General features: G+C 36.5%; 1 protein-coding gene across 1 annotated transcript; it reads left to right on the forward strand.

The window, feature by feature from the left end:
* Window positions 1-338: 338 nt before the first annotated feature.
* SARC_17501 (hypothetical protein) lies at window positions 339-516 on the forward strand (the record flags this gene model as incomplete). The annotated part of the gene is made up of 1 exon (XM_014288402.1): window positions 339-516. A coding segment is annotated over one exon (178 nt), but the record flags the coding sequence as incomplete, so codon positions are not given.
* Between the last annotated feature and the right edge of the window lie 355 nt (window positions 517-871).

Here is an 871-nt window from a genome sequence, read left to right on the forward strand (position 1 = left end):
TATATACCTGTGTGTATACATATAATAGTGGTAGTAGTAACACCACCACCTATGGTAAAGTATGTGCACTTTTGTGAGCTGCGTTAGTCGCATAGCCTCTGTGTTAGTCATGGTCAAAACTTACCGACATTATCCCGCATCGCATGTTACTTTGTGAGCCTCCTATGTGTTGGGAAGGTTACCTATTTAAGAGTTGGCAATAGTAGTGTATATTTTTATCTTGCGTAGTTATCGTGTTGCTTGTTGAGGGTTAAGCCATTGTAGTATCGCTTGTAGTAGCTCTCCAATCAGCACACTATTGAACTAACAATACGCACGCCTGTGTAATACCAATATAGTACATCCTCAATCGATCCTAACGCCATGGGAGCCGCACGTGAACGCGCTGAGAAGCTTATCGCTGATAACACCGTCATGATCTTCAGCAAGAGCTTCTGCCCTTACTGCACCAAGACTAAGCAGACATTGAAGAAAGAGGGTGTTGACTTCGAGTTGCTAGAGCTGGACCAGGTATGACTAAACAATATTTGTGTCAAAAATATGCACTACATCCTGTGATATTAATTTGAGCAGCCTTTCACCATTGAAGTTTAACCATGTAGCCATTTAGGGTTGCATATCGTAGATTATATTTTCTAAATTTTATAGACTATTAGAAATCACCAATTCAAGGCAGCCAGCCCATGCACATATGCTCGGCATGTGTTTGATATACATACATATATATTATATGTATGTATATATATTTATTTATATATATATATATATACTAAGTATAATTTTAAATGCATACGTAAATCTGCATACGAATACATGACCATTTATATTTATGTATGTATATATATGCATATATGTTTATATATATATATAC

The sequence above is a fragment of the Sphaeroforma arctica genome, assembly GCF_001186125.1.
Source record: "Sphaeroforma arctica JP610 unplaced genomic scaffold supercont1.11025, whole genome shotgun sequence".
Classification (NCBI taxonomy): Eukaryota; class Ichthyosporea; order Ichthyophonida; genus Sphaeroforma; species Sphaeroforma arctica.